Below are 17,153 nucleotides of genomic sequence, written 5' to 3'. Positions count from 1 at the left end.
TGGTTTTATTTGGTATTACATCTAGCCCATTAGACTCCACTAATTACTCTTTGATTATTCTCTTGTTTTTGAGAATGCGTGGTACATAAAGTGCTCAGCAGCCTGATCCACTTAAATTTGGGCAGGGGAAGTTTTTGAGGCCATTCTTTGAGATTTGTTCTTAGGTGTCTCTTTCCCTGGTTCTCCTTAGTGGACCAGGTGAGCTATGGCTTAGCTTGTTGCTCTTAATTATGATTTTCAAGAGCATCTTTAAGTTTAAACTTCCCCATACTCCCTCTCAAACAAAGTCGGTTATGTTGGAGCACAGCTCTCTTTTCTTATGGATTACCTCTCCCCCGGGCAAAGTCTCTGAACCACTAGTCTGGGTGCTGGGTAGAGTGGTGGCCTCTGGTCTTCTCAGCTTGCCTCTCTCAACATGGAACTTTGCTATTAAGAGGGAGTTGGGGCAAGAGTGGTCAAAATCCCTACCACTTTTTCCCTACCACCCCTGTGGTGGAGCCTTGTTGTTGGCAGGGACCAGGTAGAGGAAAGGAGCCCCTGACCTCTTGGGCATACTTATAGGGATTTGAGTGGGGGAGAAGAAACACTGGTGGCCTGTCTCTCTTGGTGAGATATGGTAAGTCTTGATTGGGAGCTGAGGGGAGAGACAGCCTGTGTTCTTGGCTACACCCACCCAGAGTGGGCTCCTGTCACACTGAACTGGAAGGTAGAGAGGAAGGAAGTCACAAACTCTCTCTCTTCTTATGCAGTGTTAGTAGGTTTTCTTGAATAAATGTTTCTTTATTTGCTCTGTGGCCTTAGGACAATTTCAGAGACTTTAGGGGTTTTTTTTAGTAGTTTTCACCTGCTTTGCCTGCTTAGTTGGGGAGTGTGTCTTCAGAGCTCTTTTAAAATCCTAGAAATACTGGGGCTGGCCCTGTGGCCGAGTGGTTAAGTTCGCGCACTCTGCTGCAGGCGGCCCAGTGTTTCGTTGGTTCGAATCCTGGGCGCGGACATGGCACTGCTCATCAAACCACGCTGAGGCAGCGTCTCACATGCCACAACTAGAAGGACCCACAACGAAGAATATACAACTATGTACCGGGGGGCTTTGGGAAGAAAAAGGAAAGAATAAAATCTTTAAAAAAAAAATCCTAGAAATACAACTCTACCCTTGCTTCTGAAGTGTTTTTTTTCCTAGATATAGAATTCTGAGTTGACAGTCGTTTCCTTCAGTGCTTCAAAGATGTATTTCCCTTCTCTACTGGTCTCCATTGTTGTGGCCCTGTGTGTAATGTCTTCTCCCATCCTCCCCCCCGCCCCCCGCCCCCGGCTGGTTTGTGTTTTCCTTATCTTGGTTTAAGTTTGACAGTGACGTTCATTGGTATAGTTTATGCAGAGCATCTACTTTCCTTCCAAGAATCTGGAATTTTGATACATGCTAGGCAGAGGGTGCCTGTGTGACCAGGCCCCAGTAAAAATCCCAGGCACTGAGTCTCTAATGAGCTCCTTTGTAGTCAGTATTTTGCACGTGTTGGGTCAGCTTGTTGCTGGAGGAGGTGGCCCGTCCTGTGACTGCTGGGAGCGCACCCTTGCAAGTTGGTGCTTGGATTCCCCTGGGCTTCACCACACACACCTGTTCCCTTCGCTGATATTGCTTCATATCCTTCCACTGTAATAAATCGTAGCTGTGAGTGAGACTGTGTGCTGAGTCCTGTGAGTCCTGCTAATGATCATCTAACTGGGGGTGGTCTTAGGTGCCCCAACACCCCAACTGTTGCCTTCCACTGGCTTGGCGTAGTTCAGGAGTCTGCCCAGGGTTTGAAGAGATTGATATGTTGTTTTAAGGGCTCCCCGCTCTCTGAGACCCCCCTGTCTGTGGTCTCCTTCCCAGATTTCTAGCCATTCTGTCCACTCCCAGCTCTTCGCTGTGACATCTGAAGCCTGTAAGACTGTGCTTTCTCCTGGAGTTCTGCCAGCAGCAGCCTGGGGAGTGCAGAAGCCGTTGGGTTCCCTTCTTTCAGGGATCCAGTCTGCTCGGTTTCTGTGGGTTGTTGGTTTCTTTTTAGTGTCAAATAGTTATGTTTATATCATTCCTCTCTTTCTTGCAGTGGAACTCTCTCCCTCTGTTTATAATAGTTAATAAGTGTTCTCAGTAATTAAGGCAACTTCTTCCTCTTCTTAATAGTAAACACAGCTTTCACACGGCTAGTGAAAAACGTGTCTTCCTCCTCTAAAGAGCTGTTGCCTTTCAAAGGCTCACCAGAATTCTGCAGGGTTTTTGTTTATTCCTTTTTTCCATAGTGATGATCTGTTGTTCCAGATTATCCAGCCATTGGTGCAAGACCCAAACTTGAGAAAAGCTTTCAGCATTGCTGTGGTTTCAAAGTTATCCTGACAGCCTACTCCCACTGTTCTGGGAGGAATCAGAGCAAGTGTTAGCAGCCGCGTGGCTGCTGACACAGTTACTGATGGTGATTCAATGGGCCAAACTTACCCGACTGTGATTGTTTTGCAGCTTTGGTCTTTTTCTTGTAAGCCGATGTGTTTGCGTGCCTTGCCCTGATGTTATGTCTCGGGCTATTTGATATTTTAACTGCACCAATGGCGGTTACTCTTTCTCCCTTCTCTTACTGAGCTCCTTAGCCAGTTTCTGTTTCTCCGTAGATTTTGGTTCATGTGTTAGTGAATCTTCTGTCCATCCTTTTCTTTCTGTCTTCTGCAACCCTATAGCACGTTTCTGGGCCTAGGGACATCGGGGTGTGCTCTGAGGTGGGTGCAGTGGGCTAGGTGTTGGGAGTGATCCTTGTTGATTAATTTCACCACTCTGCAAACCATCAGGGGACTTGGTAATCTTAAGGAAAGCCTGATTTTACTTGTTTCACATTTTGACTTTTTAGATTGAGTTTTAAAAAGAAATCCTGGGCCCGCCTGGTGGCGCAGCAGTTAAGTGCACATGTTCCACTTTGGCAGCCCGGGGTTTGCTGGTTCGGATCCCGGGTGTGGACTTGGCACCCCTCGGCAAGCCATGCTGTGGTAGGCGTCCCACATATAAAGTAGAGGAAGATGGGCACGGATGTTAGCTCAGGGCCAGTCTTCCTCAGCTAAAAAAAGAGGAGGATTGGCAGCAGATGTTAGCTCAGGGCTAATCTTCCTCAAAAAAAAAAAATCCTAACAAAAAGAACTTTGGTTGATTTATTATGGCACTAGTAGTCAAAGATGGTTATTATGATGTGGATTTGCTGGAATTTTACTTCACATGTGATTGTGAGTAACCCTGCAAAACAGTATCTAGGTAATCTGAATGAGATTTTCGTGCCTTTCTGCCTTCATTTTGTCTTGGTTTTTTAAAACCTTCATAGAACTTGTTTGCAATTCTGTACTTCAATGAAGAGTTCGTTTTATGTAAAATTCTTTGCATTAAAATTCTGTAACTAGAAGTGGATACCTGCCTATACTTTGAGAAGGACAATTCATTGATACTAGTTTTCAGAAGTAGTTACATTGGCCGTGAGAGGGAGAACCCAAGGCAAAGGGACTGAAAAACTGATGAGGGATCTTTTTTGGAGTTTGTCTTGTGATCAAGGTTTTCCTCTCTCACCACCAAAAAAGTGCTCTGGAAATAATTTTAGGTAATATTCCAGTAAAATGTTGTTGAATCCTAGTGATGCCTTTTTGTGGGAGATTATTTTAGCCACTCAAAATAGGGAATCAACAGGACTTGACTTTTAAGCTTTCAAAGGGGGAAGGACATTTGTCCTTGATTGGGAGGAATGGGAGACCCTCATGTCCCCAGTCTAGTCTGAAGTTGGTATTAGAAGCCTGTGGTGGTGGTTGGCCTCAACCTCCCCACCCTGTGTCTAATGCCTGGTGTGACTCTTGTACACCTGCCGCTTCTAGGGCATGCTTGGTGTCTCCCTGTCAGCCATATGTGTCTTGTCGACTTGCAAACCATGTCCCCCACGAGAATTAGAAGGGCAGTGTGTCTGCATCCTGAATCCTATTGCTCCTTCATAGTCTAATGCAGGGGTTAGCAAACTGTGACCTGCAGGTCAACTTGAAGAAAGGTTTGACATTTTTAAATAGTTGAAAAATATCAGAAGTATAATATTTTATGACACATGAAAATTACAGAATTCTAATTTTAGTATCCATAGAGTTGTTTTGTTTTTAACGCCACCTCATTTACACGTTGTTTGTGGATGCTTTTGTGCCTTAGTGGCAGAGTTGATTGGTGGGGAGACCATCTGGCCTGTGTGGCCCTTTCCATAAAGTTTGCCAAGCCATAGTCTGATGTGTCCCTCATCACTGCCTTCTTTCAGTGTCTAAACAGGGTCTGGCCGCTGAGTATACGTAAAACACAGCACGTGCACCACCACACCTGCTGAGCTTGTCCTCTTAGGCCGCCTCTTGGTTTCCTGAGAGCACTGGTGGGGAACTGGCAGGTGAAGGTTCCCGTCGGGTATCGGCCCTGGAAGGGAAAGTACAAGGAGAGGAGGGGAAAGAAACTCATCCTGCTTCACCAGACCCCTGCTTCAGCTTTAAGGAAAATGGGGTGCTCTGGCTTAGGGTACTTTCTGCTTCTGGAATAAAAATTGATTTAAAAAGAAAATAAGTATTAAACATAATTTTCTCTTGAGACAATCTCTTTACCCCTTGTATTTAAAACTTTTAAGTTATTTCTGCCATGAAATTGATTGGCGTGGAATTTTCTAGAAATACATCTTTTACTACATTGAAATGTGCCCTTCTAAATAACTCTTCACAAGCAAGGGAGCAGGGGAAAGAAACATCACTGTCCAAGCTCGGCCTGCTCTGTTGTGCACTGTGAGGACGCACACCTGCGGATCCCACGTTTTGTTTGGCATGAAATCTACCTTCTGCTGAAGCAAGGCCTGTCTTTACCCTTAATCCTTTTTGCGTGAAAACAATAATGTGTATTTAATTTTAGACTTTTCTTCAGTTAAGGGCTTCACCATTCTCTGTATTTCGGGTATATATATTGGAGAGTTTGGGGGTTTCTTTGAGAGTAGGGGAAATGATGGGGTGGGGTAGTCTCCCATTCTCCAAAAATGTCTATAGTTGTACTCAGTTAGCCTGTTATTTTGGAATGTTGGAGAACTAAGTACATCGTTATGTCATCTGGTCTAACGTGTAACTTTGCCAGAAATTTATTAATGTTCTTGATAATTGATGGGCTTCGACTTTTGCGTCCTTAATTAAAGAGCTGCTGTGGCTGTAGGCCTCTACCTACAAGGTACAGGGGTGCATGTTGCCCTGGGAAGCGAGCTGATGGTTCACTGGAGAGGTGACAACAGATTCTAAATATTTCTCCAATAACACAGGGGCATTATGTCAAATATATTTTGTTCATGCGAGCCATAGAGCATCTCCCATTTATACTTAGGATGTTAAGATAGTAGAATTTGTCACAATAATAACAGTATGTTTCATGGCAAGCTTGTATGAATTTATAAATTTGATACAGTATGTATTGATCATCAAATACAAAGATTAACAGCATCTTCCTTTAAAGATGTTAGCATAAAATTAGTTAAAACCAACACTTGAAGGTAAATAGCTTTGCCATTCTAGACCATTTTATTACCCATAAAGCTTTACATTCTCTGCTCACCGTTTTAATTTTAATGAAGTGCTTCTGATACTTGGCAATACCAACCACGTTTCCTCGGTGAGCCAGTCCCACAACCCAGAAGGCTCTTAGCCCTTCATAGCGTGTGGCATTTACCACAAGTGCACTATTGTTTGGTCCCTGCTGTTGGTCACCTAAGGATGACCAGGTAGAAGGCTGTGGGTGACTAGTACTGTTCCAGTTCTGACTGTGAAAACCAACTCAGGTGGTCAGGGTTCAATGTAAAAGTAAAAGAAAGATCCCCCTTTGAATCACAGAAAAATAAGCTACGTAATGCACATCCATATATTCTGAGCATGAAATTTTAGCTTTTTGTTTGACCTAATTTTAAGGAAATTGCTAAAATCCCAAATGTTCTGTTACTATTCTGTTTTCAGATGATTGGGCTTGGAGAAAAGACCATTTTCATTATCTATGGTGGTTTTTAGTATTTATTCATTTATTTGTTTGCTGAGGAAGAGTCACCCTGAGCTAACATCTGTTGCCAATCTTCGTCTTTTTGCTTGAGGGAGATTCACCCTGTGCGTCTATTTTGTATGTGTGTGGCCACCACAGCATCGCCACTAATGAATGGTGTAGGTCCGCACCTGGGAAGCTAACTCAGGCCACCCAGTTGGCATGCGCCAAACCTAAGCACTGAGCCATGAGGCCAGCCCCATGTTTTTTATTATTTTTGATGTTGCATTTATTAAACTTGCACTTTTTTTCAGATAATATGTTTATACTTTTTTCTTTTCTTTTATAAACAGGTTGAAAGGATTGTTGACAAAAGGAAAAACAAAAAAGGGAAGACAGAGTATTTGGTTCGATGGAAAGGCTATGACAGCGAGGATGACACTTGGGAACCAGAGCAGCATCTTGTGAACTGTGAGGAATATATTCATGACTTTAACAGACGCCACACTGAAAAGCAGAAAGAAAGCACATTAACCAGAACAAATAGGACCTCTCCAAACAACGCTAGGAAACAGATTTCCAGATCTACCAACAGCAACTTTTCTAAGACCTCTCCGAAATCACTAGTAATTGGCAAAGACCACGAGTCGAAAAACAGTCAGTTATTTTCTGCCAGCCAGAAGTTCAGGAAAAACACAGCTCCATCTCTCTCAAACCGGAAGAATATGGACCTAGCAAAATCAGGTATAAAGATACTTGTGCCTAAGAGCCCCATTAAGAGCAGGACCGCAGTGGACGGCTTTCAGAATGAGAGCCCTGAGAAACTGGAGCCTGTCGAGCAGGGTCATGAGGACACGGTGGCACCAGAAGTGGCAGCCGAAAAGCCGGTTGGAGCTTTATTGGGCCCTGGTGCAGAGCGAGCTAGAATGGGGAGCAGGCCCCGAATACACTCACTAGCGCCTCAGGTGTCTGGCCCCGTGACCGCGGCCATGGCCACGGGACTAGCCGTTAATGGAAAAGGTGAGTGTCCAGGTCAGCTGCTCGGTGGGCAGTGTGTCTGTTGATTGCCACAGCTGTTACCCATGCCTGGTCATTACCTTGGCGGGTGGGAGTAGGTGCTGCTTCTCAGCACGTTGCTGCTGCTCCAGAGAGCAGGCTGTCATAATCCTGGAGAGTTCTGTAAATTCCGCTTCTGACAGGTCTACTGGAACCTTTGAGAGATTTTGCCAGCTTCTCCTCTCTTCACTTGAAGCCTTTGGCATTTATGCCTTAAATCAGCACTAGCTATCTCTGATTTCCCATCTGCAAACTGTACCACCACATTGACTTGCTTTAAACAGCATCTTACTCTAAATGGGTTCTGGTTGGTATTTTTTTACCGCAGATTTCTTTCTGAAGCCCCCTACTTTTATACGTCTCTCAGATAGTGAGTCTTATGTTGAGAGCCCATCTCAATTTTCTAAGTGTGACCACTATAGATTAGAAGTCCTGATCCTCATTTTGCTGACCATTTAAATTACCGGAAATGCGTTTCAATGGAGAGGCTTTGGGACTTTGGTTTGTTTCTTTGTACCATGGCCTCCCCAGCTCCTAAGACAGCATGCTTGTTTATGAGCATAGACAGTTTCCTTCCCTTTCCTTTCCCATGCCTAGCTAGCCAGCGATTTTTATAGACTTCTATACATGTTTCTCTAATGTAAGCCCACTAGCTTTACCTCACTTTACGACCTGGTCCCTCTTACCTACCATAGCTTTCTAATTGGTCTTCCTGCTTCCTGCCTTTGACGGTTTCCCATCCATTTTCTGTAATTCTTGGACAGGAGAGGGGACCCCAACTGCCCATCTGATTGTAGCACGGTTGCCTTCGTTAGCAGGTCTGTTCCTGGGTCTGCTCAGCCCTCACCTACCTCTCTAGCTGCGCCTCTCCGTGTCAGTGCTCCTGCTGCTCTCTCTGTTCCTCGTTCACCTCGTGAACTCTGATTCTCCTTCCAGTTCAGGGCCACCTGCTCCTGGGTCCTTTTGTCTCTTACACTCTCCTTGCCCTCTGCATTGCAGTGCAGTAGTTGTCCCTTTGCCTGTGTATGTCTCTCTCAGCTAAATGCTTAGCAGAATAATAGAAAACAAAATAAGACGATGTTTGGTTTGGGGGAGCTGTTTTCCTCTGAAGGGAAATGTTCATCTAAGACACTGCTCCAACTGTCTTGCTGTGGTGCATCCAACAAGTTTGGCTTAGGCCCTGGTGTAGCAATGAGGAGCGATATGAGCTGAAATCTGGGCTTCCGTTTGGACAATAAGTTGCCATCCTGCTGGTGTTTTTCAGATACACACTTTACCCAAATGCTGCTCCTCTTCCCTGTGGCAAAAGTTCCACCTTCACCAGGAACTTGAGTGAGCCTTTTTACTGCAGAGTTGATTTCTTGTCTTGTTGGCCTGCTCACGGATACAGTTTTCTTACCTCGTTGTAAATGAAGGATCATAGAGGTTCAGAGGTCGAAGAGACTTTATACATCATCTAATAGGACGGTCTACTTTACAGATAGCGAAATCAAGTCTAGAGAGATTGTGGTGTTCAGACAGAACTGAAGGCAGAGATGGGATCAGAACACGTTTCTCAGTTCTTTCTCCCGTGTTCCTCTTACCATTGCTTGCTGCCTCCACTAGACAAATACACATCTGCTTCTTTATTGATTAATTAGGGCCAGGCACTGTGCTGGGCTCTGGGTCTGCAAGCAAGGACTGGGCCCGTGCTGGCTCTGGGGCAGGAGTTGGCAAACTGCAGCCCGTGGGCCAAACCTAGCCCACCATGTGGTTTTGTACAGTTTACAAGTTAAGGATGGTTTTTACATTTTCTAATATTTGGGAAAAATCAAGAGAAATATTATTTCATGACACGTGTAAATATAAGAAATTCAAATTTCTGTGTCCATAAGTAAAGTTTTATTGAAACATAGCCACATTTATTCATTCACTCATGGTCTGTGGCTGTTTTCCAGCTACAGGGACAGAACTGAATCACTGGGACAGAGACTGTATAGCCTCCAAAGCTGAAAAAATGGACAGTGTGGCTCTTTACAGAAAAAGGTAGCTAACCTGCTCTGGGAGGTCACAGTACTGGGGCAGTACTTTTTTGGGGGATAGGGGGATGCAGAAGGCTTCAGAAGATCTGTGGTTCCTCTCTGTCCAGAAAAGTTGTATGTATGTGCATTTTTATTGGGGTGAACCCTTGATTTTTCAAAACTATTTTTTTATAAGCTGAGTTTTTGTGTTTTGCTGGGAAAGTTTCACACTGAGCTAACATCTGTTGCCAGTCTTCCTCTTTTTTCTCCCATCCTCAAAGCCCCAGTACATAGTTGTATATTCTAGTTGTAGGTCCTTCTGATTCTTCTGTGTGAACCACCGCCACAGCATGGCAGCTGACAGACGAGTGGTGTGGTTCCATGCCTGAACCGGGCCACCGAAATAGAGAACGCCAAGCTTCCCCTGCTGGGCTGTCAGGACTAGCTCTTTGAAAACTTTTTGACCTTTAAGTTTCTGCATTCTGCTTTTTCCACAGTTATGCAGGGTGGGCTGCCCTCAGCAAAATCCTTCAATTTTGTATATAAGAAGGGTGATGGCTTGTATTTAAATAAGGAGTTGGTAACTTCCTTTTTTGTTACTCTTCTCATTTCAGAGATTTATGAATGTCCATAAGGATGGCTTTGGTTAAAACTGCAGGGGACATATAAGCATAAAACCTTCAATAACTTTATCTTGTGTGGAGTTGGGTAGAGTGGGGTGGGAGTGACAGTGTGTTTCTGAGGCCTTTTTGGCCGCCTTTTTCTCCTGGCCCCGAGTCCTGTACACTCTTGAGAATATCCTCTCCACTTGGCCGGGAGGAAGAGGAGAAGCCGCCCAGGGATGTTTTTGGGACAGTGGTGAATGACCTCGGCTGTGGCCATGACCTGAATCAGGCTTGAATTCAAGAAGGAAAGGAACCAGCGCCTCCTCGCACGGGAGCCTCCTCTTGGGGTGTCCTTTATGAAGGAAACGCGATAGCAAGAACTGGTGGTGTCGTAGACAACTCGGCCACTGACAGACACTTAGGTGACGAGGTGCTTGCTTCCCTCCACCTTTCCTTTGTAGAAAGGTGCTCTTGTTGTTGCTTCCCCTGGAGCGTGAGTGCCCAGAAGGGATTTTGTTTTGCCAGGGCTAAATCTGTGTGCAAAGTAGGGCCTGCGTGGAGTGAGGGCTCTGCAAGCATTAGTGGAGGGAGGGAGTGCGGTAGAACTGTGCTCACTGGACACAGGGCTGTAAGAAGTCCTTTGTAGCCCTGTCTCCGGTCACGCTCACTGGGAAGGAAGACATGTTAGCGAAACAACAAGTACATGGGCCAGAAGTGTGAAAGCATTCCAGGAAACCTGTGCCTCGCCCTCAGGGCTGTCTCTCCCGGATGAGGAGATGTGGGACTGGGGCTCTCTTGGCTTGCTGGTCCACACACAGACATTTGTAAAGCAGTTGTTTGTTTATTTTCCACGTTAATTTTGGAGCTACTTAAGAAAACTGATTTGTTTTTCTAAAACTAATTGAAGCAGATATTCATGGAGTCATGGGAAATGAACCATCTCCTGTTCAAAACAGTCATCGTGTGTGTGAGGGATATTTTTGCCATCAGACACAACAGATATTTAAATATCTGTTAACCAAAAGGATAACTGTTGCTGGAGAATTTTAACACACAAGATTACTTTTATAGAATCACCATATGTATATTCGGTTTTTAACTGTTTTAAGTATGAAACAAAGGTTTAAAAGATGAATATATTGCTTCACTCAGAAATAAGAGAAATTTTAAACTTTGAGCAATGCAACTGTCTTCTCCCTATCCTTCTTTATTAAGTTAATGATAATGTTTTCTTGCTCTTTTAATTGTGTAACAAATTAATCCTACAAAAGAAGCAATTGCTTTTAAAAACTGCATTATTGTTTCTTTGTTCTTTCCTAAATTCAAATACATAATTGATCGTCATTTCACAAGTCTCACATTTGAGTAAATGCCGTTGAAGCCCAGTGCTTGAGGGTTACCACAGATATTCAGTAAGGTTTCTTGTTTAACTTGAGGGGTGACTCAGAGGTCTCGAGGACTTGTGAGCTTGTGCAGAAGAGAAGGCCTTCAGGGAGGTTGCCATCCCTGGGTGACCAGCCCCCAGCTCCTGTGGATGCCCAGAAGTCAAATTACCCAGGGGCTTCTCTGGAGTAAAAGATTACACGTGCAGGCTCCTTCATGCAATAAAACTCTCTGCTTTCTTCTCTTGTTAACGCCAGTCTAAGAGAAGACATTCCTCCCGCCCTCTCATTTTGGCCATTCAAATAAAACCTTTCTCCGTCTCCAAGCACCTATACCTCAGTGATTGGTTTACTGAGCATTGGGCACGTGAATTTGAGATTAAGAGGTTCGGTATCATTATTAACAAACTTTTTTTAAAAAATGAGGTCTAAACCTTATCGGTGTTGTCATGTGGGGTTGGCTGCTGGATATTAAGTCAAAGCCAACAGATTTAGGAGGAAATAAATACCTTAACACACCACAGTTAACACTACCTGCCATCCCACGAGCGTTTCAATCGAAGGAATTTCTTGGGAGAAATTGTTGAGGAAAACTTGGTGGCTTCTGAGGAGCTGTAGTGTAAATTCCTCTCTATGAAAGTATGAAACAGACATCTGTCTCCCTTCTCTGGTTATCAGGGAAGCTGAAGTGCCTAATCCACAAGCTGTCCTCTAGGGAGAGGCCCCTGACCCCCTAGGGCCATTTATTGTTAGGTGCAGCAATTATAACCTGACCTCAGGGAAGGTTAAGAAGTCAGGATACAGTGCCCAGAGACAGGAGCTGTTCAGCAGGGCCACAACAGGAAATGTCCACTTGAAAAGAGGACATTTGAAGCCATGCTATAGCAAACAGTCGATTAAAAGTGTTTATGAGGGTTTGGTCAAAAAATTTTTAAATTTGAAACCAACAAACATTTGTTGTCACCTCCTGTACAGCAGGTACCATGCCAGATGCTTCCACCCATATTATCTTACAAGGAACAAACCTACTGACACGTAGAAAGATTGCAGAAGCTAAACTTGAACGTGGGCAGAGTAAAGCTTTGAGGCAGGCAGAGGTAGGACTTGCCTCCACCCCTCCCTAAGCACTTAACGGTAACCTCAGGCAGAATGATGTGGCCACCTAGGCAGAATCCTTCCTTCCTTCCTTGAGGTGAGCTCAGTGCTCCTCAAACCCAGGTGTGCTTCAGATTCTAGTACAAAGTTTTAGGCACGAAGCCCCATAGAGGAGATGTTTGTGTCCCACAGCAGCAGTCTGTTAGAGATGGTCACCCCTCGGAGTCTTTAAAAACATACAAACCATAATCGTTTTCTTTTACCACTCATAAATGTGCAGTTACTTACCAATCATTGACGTAGAGCCAAGGCCTTTAGAAAGGAGTACTTCCATTTCCCACTTGTTGGAAGAGTCAAGCCCTTTTCCTTGAGTATGGATCCATTGATTGGAGTTCGATTTTGTGTGAAGCACACCCATAATGCATCATCTACTATTTCCAGTTTGGATTTCTTTAAAGTGCAACAAGAACTTAGATACTTACAAATCTGAATGCACAATCCTAGAATTTTTTATTCTTTCCATTTTTCACTTATCTGATTTGACAGTTACGTTTAGCCTTAGAACCTTTCCAAAGCATTAGACGTAGTTTTTTTTCACTGAAGCATCAGCTCGCCTTTTATAATCATATTTCCTATTTTATGTAAAAATATATTAAGTACGATAGTAAGTTCAACTGGCCTAAGCAGCTTAGGGAATAAACGCAGCCAGCTCTCCACTGTCATATGTCCTAGCCGGAAGAGCCAGTGTGAGCTCCACAGAGCCCCTGCCTGGCTGCCGTGCTCTGTACTGTGCTGCTGTGGGGAGACTTCCCTCCTCACTGCACTCCCAGGGTTTGTGGGGTGCCCAAGGGTGGGTAGGACTTGCAGCATCGTTGACCCAGTGAGCCCACTTCAGAGCCCTTGATTGTTTAGTTTTCTCCTTTTGTTTCTACATTTTTTGGTATTTTTTTCCTATACCAATGGTTCTCAAAGTATACTGCCCAGACCAGCAGCAGCAGCAGCATCTGAACCTGTTAGAAATGCACATCCCCGGGCCATACTCTCGCCTTCTGCAGTGGAATCTCAGGTGGGCCCAGAGTCTGTTTAACGAGCCATCAGGTGGTTCTGATGTGCCAGAGTTTAACAGCTGCCGTCCTGTACTGTGTTATTCTGAGTCTGTGCTTTTATAAAGCAAGATGGGAAATAAATAAAAATACAGTACTAAGTTCTGTTTATAGTATGTCTTAGATTCTTAGGTATCTTTAGTTCCTCTGCTCTCTTGGGATTACTTAGCCTTAGCCTATCTTGATTTAAAATTGTCTTCAGGTGTTTGTAATTTGTTTTAAATAAATATTTTAATTTAAAATTTTAAATGACAGAGTTTTAAATAAATATTTTAATTTAAAATTTTAAATGACAGAGACATTATAAAATAATTAAAGCATCTCAAAGAAAAGTAAAAGCCCCCCACCCCACACCCCACTTCCTCTTTCTATTCCCCAGAGATAACCTATGCTAACAGTTTTTTCCTTCCAGAAATTCTATAAATATGCACATCTTTTAAATATATTAGTGGGCTCATACTTGTCATATGGTTCTACAACTTGTTTTTTTTTAATTTTATGATACATTTTGTATATATTTTCATATCTACACAAATAACTCTACTTCATTCTTCTAAAAAGATTTCGTGGCTATTTCTTACATGAATATGTCACATACCTGCTATCATGATTCAGTGTCAGTGTTTCTCAGCAGGGGGCGCTTTACATTTGGACCTGGACACTCCCCTGCTTTAGCATCCCTGGCCCTCCCCTTAAAATGCTAGTAACAGCCTCAGGCATCCTGAGAAATCTCCGTGTCTCTTGTTCCCATCTACCTGCACACCCACACTCCCACAAGGGGCCTCTGTCTGGGTACATCCATTAAGTGAGAACCACAGCTGTAGACATTGAGAGTTTTCCCCCCCATAAATGAAAATATGTTATTGATGTTAGAGTGGCAGAAATACCATACCTTCTGTCTTAAACACAAGTAATACATAAATACTGTGAATTTTTATGCAACTAATTTAGAAGTACATCGAGTGAAATAGAAAACTACCATTACCCCCTCCCCTCAGAATACCATTTTCTTCCCAAGAGGGAACATTAATAGTTTGACAAGTGTCATTTCAGACTTTTTCTATGTATTTATACTCTTTGATGTGGAATTATACTGCATTAATTGTTCTGGTGTTTGCCTTTTTCAAAATCTCTGCCTCACTTCTTTTGAAGTTTTAAACTTGATTTTTATTTTTTTTATATGATTTCATACTTATGGAGAAATTGCGAGAGCAATACGAGAAACACCTGTATACTTTCTATCCCCATTCACCCGTTGTTTGCATTTTGCCCCATTTACCTTCTCGTCTTCTCTCCTGTCCGCCCCTCGTGTGTATGTATTTTACGTGCACGTGTATACGTATGCATGTACAGTGTTCTCCTGAACCATTTGAGAGGTAGTTGGAGACCTGCTTTGTAAGCAAGAGCTAAGTGCATGGGCTCTGATTGATTTAAGGTTTTGATAGATGTTGCCAAATTGCTGTCTGAATAAGCTGTGAAGATTGTGAGTGCCCATTTACCTATTCTTAATATTTAGTTTTAAATATCTGCCAGATGGGAAGGTGGAAATTGGTATCTCATTGTTTCAGTTTTAGAACATGAAAGTTCTGTTTTCACAGGTCATAATTGGCTGTTTGCATTTATTTTTCTTTATTCCCTTACCTATTTAAGGTAGAGGGTAGTGCGACTTTTTCAAAATGTGAAGACTTCATGAATGTTCACGTCATCCTTGCCAGGGACCACGCTAACCTGCGTGTTTGAGCTGTCATGTGCTGACTTCTAAAGGGAGCATTTCAGAAGAGGTCACTGACCTTTGGTCCTCCTGGCACCCACTCGACTGATCCTTCCATACCAGGGGTTAGAATGAATAGGGCTGTCTAGTCTCTGCCTTAAGGGATTTACAACAGTTTTATAAGACAACCTCATATTAATTTACATTAATTTTATGGTTCCTGCTCTGTTTTGAATATACGATAGTGTGTTTTGTTAACTGGGAGCTTTATAATTTAAAAGGAATTTGGATTCCTTAGGTCAAATGTCAGAAAAGAATCTTTCTGACTACAGTTTCTGCTCCTCTTGAACTTTACAACTGACTGGTATAAAGGCAGAAGGAAAAAAACCCTGCATATTCAGGGGACATTCTTTTTTTTAAAATGGTTGCTCTAGTTGCTGCCTACTAGTGGAGGCTGAACACCTGTTAGAAATCCTTCTTGTCTTCTGTGTTCCCATTTGTATTGCTCTCGTCTGCAATAGGGTACTGGTCTTCGCAAATACTCCTCTAGTGCCATCCTGTGTTTCAGAGTCGGAGTCCTGTCTTCCGCGGCTAGGCATTGCTTTTATCTCCTAATTTGAGATGTCACCTTTTACAAGTCAGTCACATTTTGAATTACGAATGAGGTAAGGCTATTTTTAAGTTAGTTTATCAGGAACTTTTTGAAGAAAGACACTGGGAAGTCAGATTCTCCAAGGTGCTTTTGTTTTGGGTGGAGAAGTCTTAACCAGAGTGGCCTGGAGACCCACACTAGAGGGATGAGAGCTGACTCCCTAGAGGACTCTCTGAGAAAGTAAAATCTGATGGAAGAGATCCAGAATGGATGGACAAATTCAATACAACTTTAGATGGTAGACTGGGAAAGCATTGTGGCAGACATTTTACTCCTCTCCTTTAGAATCTTCTGCATTGTCTAGTCCAGTCGTTTACATATAATAGGTGCTTAATTAACATTTGTGTGGGAATGAATGAGTTGTTGGAGGAATTTTTGTCATTTCTTTCATCATTAGTGTTTGTCTTCCAAAAAGAATGATTGAAAAAGAAACAAAAGATTTGTTGGGGTAATAGGGAGAAATTGTCAAGCAAGTAGGTAGGAGTCAGGCGAATTTTGAGCTTGTGCAAATATGGAACGATACGGGACTTTTCGAGCTGGAGAAACTGGAGAATACATCTGTAGATGAATGGCGCAGAACATCTTTTCAAAATACGAGTGAATAATTTCGCTTTATGTGACAACATCCAGGAGACAACTTGATCGGTAATTGCTAGGGCCCCTCACCCAGATTTATTCGTTTCCTGAGCTCAGTGTCGCCAGAATGAGCTTCAGACCAGCGGAGCCTTTGCAGTGTCTTAGGCTCTTGGTCGTTGAGATGAAATAACCTTGATGTGTGATTCCTTGCATTTCCTCATTGTCACCCTGAGCTGCAGCCTCTGTTGAAGCCCTGTAACCTTTTCCTGTAATTTTTCCCAGTTGGGCTGGCTTCCTTCCCCTTCTCATCTGCCCCCCAACTTAGTAGCACACCTGTAGTATTCATAGCTGTCTTCATCAAATTCTTCAACATTCTCAACCTCCTGAAAGAGGATTTCCCATCCTTGCCCTCCATGAAACCGGAGACCTGCTCTGCTTCCTGGGCCACCGCCTTCCCCCACATCTCTGGAGTAGGGAGTGCTCATCCTCAGTGCCCTGAGGCCTGGGGGTGACAGGCAGCCTCCTCCAGGTTCGTACAAAACCCTTCCTGTGGGGGGCCTGTGTCTCCTGCCTCCTGCTCCCTCCTTGTTGCTGTCTGGTTGACAGCCTTCTGGTCCTGTGTCAGCATTCCTCAAAGACTGGCCTTCTGAGTCACAGCCTCCATTCCCACCCAGCCCTGGCCGTCGCCTCGGAGGACTCAGCCTCTAATTGGAAGCCATAAACCTCATCTCTCCTTCTAGTGATGGCACCATTTATCACCTCCCTGCAGTGTGCTAGGTTCATCGTGTCCATCTGTTGCTGGTCGCCACAGTCAGTACTGTGAAGTGACGCCCATTTTACTGATACGGAACCCTAGGCTGAGAGAAGTGAAGGAACTGGAATGCATGTGCCCAGCTTTTCCTCAAGGTTCTGTTTTTTTTCGTAATCTTGTTTCCGCGCCAGTCC

General features: G+C 43.7%; 1 protein-coding gene across 2 annotated transcripts in view; it reads left to right on the top strand.

The window, feature by feature from the left end:
- The window catches only part of CDYL (chromodomain Y like), a 192,937-nt gene that overhangs the window by 103,479 nt on the left and 72,305 nt on the right, over positions 1-17,153 (top strand). For both annotated transcript variants that reach the window (XM_044773322.2, XM_070515675.1), the window contains exon 2: positions 6,382-7,048. In XM_044773322.2, the coding sequence (XP_044629257.1) occupies positions 6,382-7,048 (667 nt within the window). The remainder of the gene's footprint in view (positions 1-6,381; positions 7,049-17,153) is intronic.

The sequence above is a fragment of the Equus asinus genome, chromosome 8 (assembly GCF_041296235.1).
Source record: "Equus asinus isolate D_3611 breed Donkey chromosome 8, EquAss-T2T_v2, whole genome shotgun sequence".
Lineage (NCBI taxonomy): Eukaryota > Metazoa > Chordata > Mammalia > Perissodactyla > Equidae > Equus > Equus asinus.
The sequence above is the reverse complement of the archived record's forward strand: the minus strand, read 5'-3'. Positions and strand labels throughout refer to the sequence as shown.